Here is a 3,134-nt window from a genome sequence, read left to right as displayed (position 1 = left end):
AGGACTAGGGGGAAGTCATATAGTAAGGGTATACCTCACGGTGGCCATCTTGAAATCCGCCATTTTGATTTAAGTTTAAGTTTTTTAAAATAGGAATAGGGTCATGTGATATATGATTTAAGGCGCAAATTTAATCAGAAGAACAATGGTAACGTTAATTTTGATTTACGCGCAATTGGTAAAAAATTACAGGGAAATTAAATATTGTTGCAGCATATGTATTAGTCCGTTGCCCCATCTTGTAAATTTTGTGTTAATGATAATAATTAAATAAAAAGCAGGTGGATAAATATTAGGTCTATGGTAAGAGTTGCCTTGATGGCGGCCATGTTCAAATCCGCCATTTTGAATCAGATAAAAGTTTTAAACCAAACGCATAACATTGACACCTTATTAATAGCAAATTTTACCATAAATCCAACGGCATAACCATTTTTGCTTTATCATTAACCAGCATTTGTTATCGCATAAGCAAGTTGCTAATTTAAGGAAAAACGACCAAAGTGGAATTGAGTCATAATTAACTTGGGACTTCCAGAAAAGTCCTCAATTAGTACAATCAATATGTAGTTCAGAAAAGAGTGCATGACTTGCACAAATGCTCTACTCACAGTGAGCACACCTGACAAAGCCAATCGAGTTACACTTGACACATTTGTCGTTAACAATTCCGTCAAAGCAGTAGTCGTAAGAAGCGATCCATTTAATTTTGTGCTGGTTAATGATAAAACAAAAATGGTTATACCGTTGGAGTTATGGTAAAATTTGCCATTAATAAGGTGTCACTGTTATGCGTTTTGTTTAAAACTTTTGTCTGATTCAAAATGGCGGATTTGAACATGGCCGCCATCAAGGCAACTCTTACCATAGACCTAATATTTATCCACCTGCTTTCTATTTAATTATTATCATTAACAAAATTTATAACGTGGGGCAAAGGAATGATACATATGCTGCAACAATATATAATTTCCCTGTAACTTTTTACCAATTGCGCGTAAATCAAAATTAACGTCACCATTGTTCTTCTGATTAAATTTGCGCCTTAAATCATGTATCACATGACCCTATTCCTATTTTAAAAACTTAAACTTAAATCAAAATGGCGGATTTCAAGATGGCCACCGTGAGGTATGCCCTTACTATATGACTTCCCCCTAGTCCTAATATGTACCCATATATTTGTTATTCACCTTTTGTCGTTACAAGAGGTCTTACAGAGCTTTTAACTCCAATTGTATGAAGACTATTCTGTACTTCTATGTGATGTTCTGGTAGCTGTATCTCCTAAACCCCTGGAGCTTCGCACCTACAACTTCACTGAAACACTGACCACATTTAGTACTACTCTCTCATATGTGTCTCAGTCAGCAACTCGATTCACCCAAACGTAAGGTTTACTTGTGAGAGAAATGTTCCTTGCATTTTTGTGTTTTTGTGTTTTTTGTATTTTTATTATCAATTAATTTTTATAACTTACTAATCTAGTAATTTTTCCTTTAATGTATATAATAGATTGTAAGAGTCTTCTGTAAATGGAGAATGTTCTCTGTTGAAGGTAAATGAATAAATAATATCGCTATGAGTGACATGTGCTCTAAAGTGTTAGTTTTAAGTGATGTAATTATAGTGCTCTGGAGGATGGGAAAAGAGAAGTAGGAATAAAAATAAATTAATTATAACTAATACAAATGATTATAGACGTAAATATGAATTATATTAGAAATAAAAAATCATAATGAAATAAATAAATATCTCATAATTGTAGTGAAATCTAATATATATATAGAACGTGACTAACACGCGAGAAGACAGAACGTTTTATTACTATCTAGCTAACCAAAGATAGTAAAGTTAGACAACACAATAAGGATACAGGTTTCAGCTTGAGAGAAATGATCATTAAGTTACTTAGGCTTGAAGCGTCCGTTGACTGGAAAAATATCCAAAATTTGGTCATATACTCGCTGTAATCAAACTATAGAAAATCAGTATTGTAAAACTATTCACGACTTGCAACCTACAATCCTAACAAATATATACATTATTATTGTCTTCATATTCCTTCTTAAATCTTGACATCTTCGGGCAACGAATCCTGGACATCGATCATGGCATCGAAACCTGGACATCTAAAGGGATGGACCATGGTTGTTGCAGTCTTGACTTCGATCTTCTTGCATCATTTTGATGTATACAACTAAATATCAATTTATATATCTGACGCTAGTTTTCTCTACTCTTCACATACTCACATTTTGAGCGAATAAAAGCAAGACACTTCTGTTGTCATACATCGTCCTAGCAAATAGAATGTTACAAACGTTGAAGATACCAACATGTTCTTAATTTGTTAACAAGGCTAGTTGAAAGTAAATAACCTGGAAATTTGAAAATTCATTACCAACTCTTTGAAGATCTCAAAGTTTTGAATCTTCCAATCTCGCGGTTTTGAATCTCGCGGTTCAAATACCATAATTACGTAATTAGATGGTAAAAATGACCATTGGCAATTTTCGCTTCACCTGGCTTCAATGATGATAGTCAAACGTAGTCAGGCATTCCAACATAGTCAAAAATTCACATCAAGCAGCACCTTTAATAGCTTTGTGTACGACACCTAAAGGAGTTAAGATTTCATTCGACTGATTAACCAAGGCATCTGCTTTTATATCCCCTACGGTACCTTTATGAATACTAATCTTATCATTAATGGCAGTGTTACATTCGAATTTGGGTATTCCTGTTGTGGAATTCTTTCCTATACTTGCCCAACTTGGTACAATTTCGGCAATTACAATATCTGAAGAGTAGGGATAAAAGTTTCTATTTCTTTCATTGTCTGATGGGGCTGAAAATCTCTTCAGTTGGTAGTCTTTGATGGTCTTCGATCCTCGTCCTCTTCTTTTTAATCGCATGGTCTTCCGTGCAGACGTTGATGGGCATCTCCTGATCAAATTCTTCAAGATGGTCTTACTCTTCTGTGTTTTTTAAATAAAACTTCCTCAATCTCTGGATCGCTATGCTGTCATTCTTATGAGATCCTGTACTTAACATAATAGGAATTTGGAACTTCCACTCGTCCAAATATTCCTGGACTAATGAATTTCCCAGGAATGTTTTGGCATGTCCTT

At 34.4% G+C, this 3,134-nt stretch overlaps 1 protein-coding gene across 1 annotated transcript; it reads right to left on the bottom strand.

Annotated features, from left to right (window-relative positions):
- Positions 1-2,585: 2,585 nt before the first annotated feature.
- Positions 2,586-2,918, bottom strand: LOC145682179 (ADP-ribose glycohydrolase MACROD1-like). The gene has a single exon (XM_081753766.1). It carries the CDS (start codon positions 2,916-2,918, stop codon positions 2,586-2,588), a length of 333 nt encoding a protein of 110 aa, XP_081609892.1.
- Positions 2,919-3,134: the final 216 nt, after the last annotated feature.

Source organism: Thermobia domestica, chromosome 3 (genome assembly GCF_964235325.1).
Source record: "Thermobia domestica chromosome 3, izTheDome1.hap1.1, whole genome shotgun sequence".
In the NCBI taxonomy this organism is placed as follows: domain Eukaryota; kingdom Metazoa; phylum Arthropoda; class Insecta; order Zygentoma; family Lepismatidae; genus Thermobia; species Thermobia domestica.
Note: the sequence above shows the minus strand (reverse complement) of the source record. Positions and strands in the feature narration are given on the sequence as shown.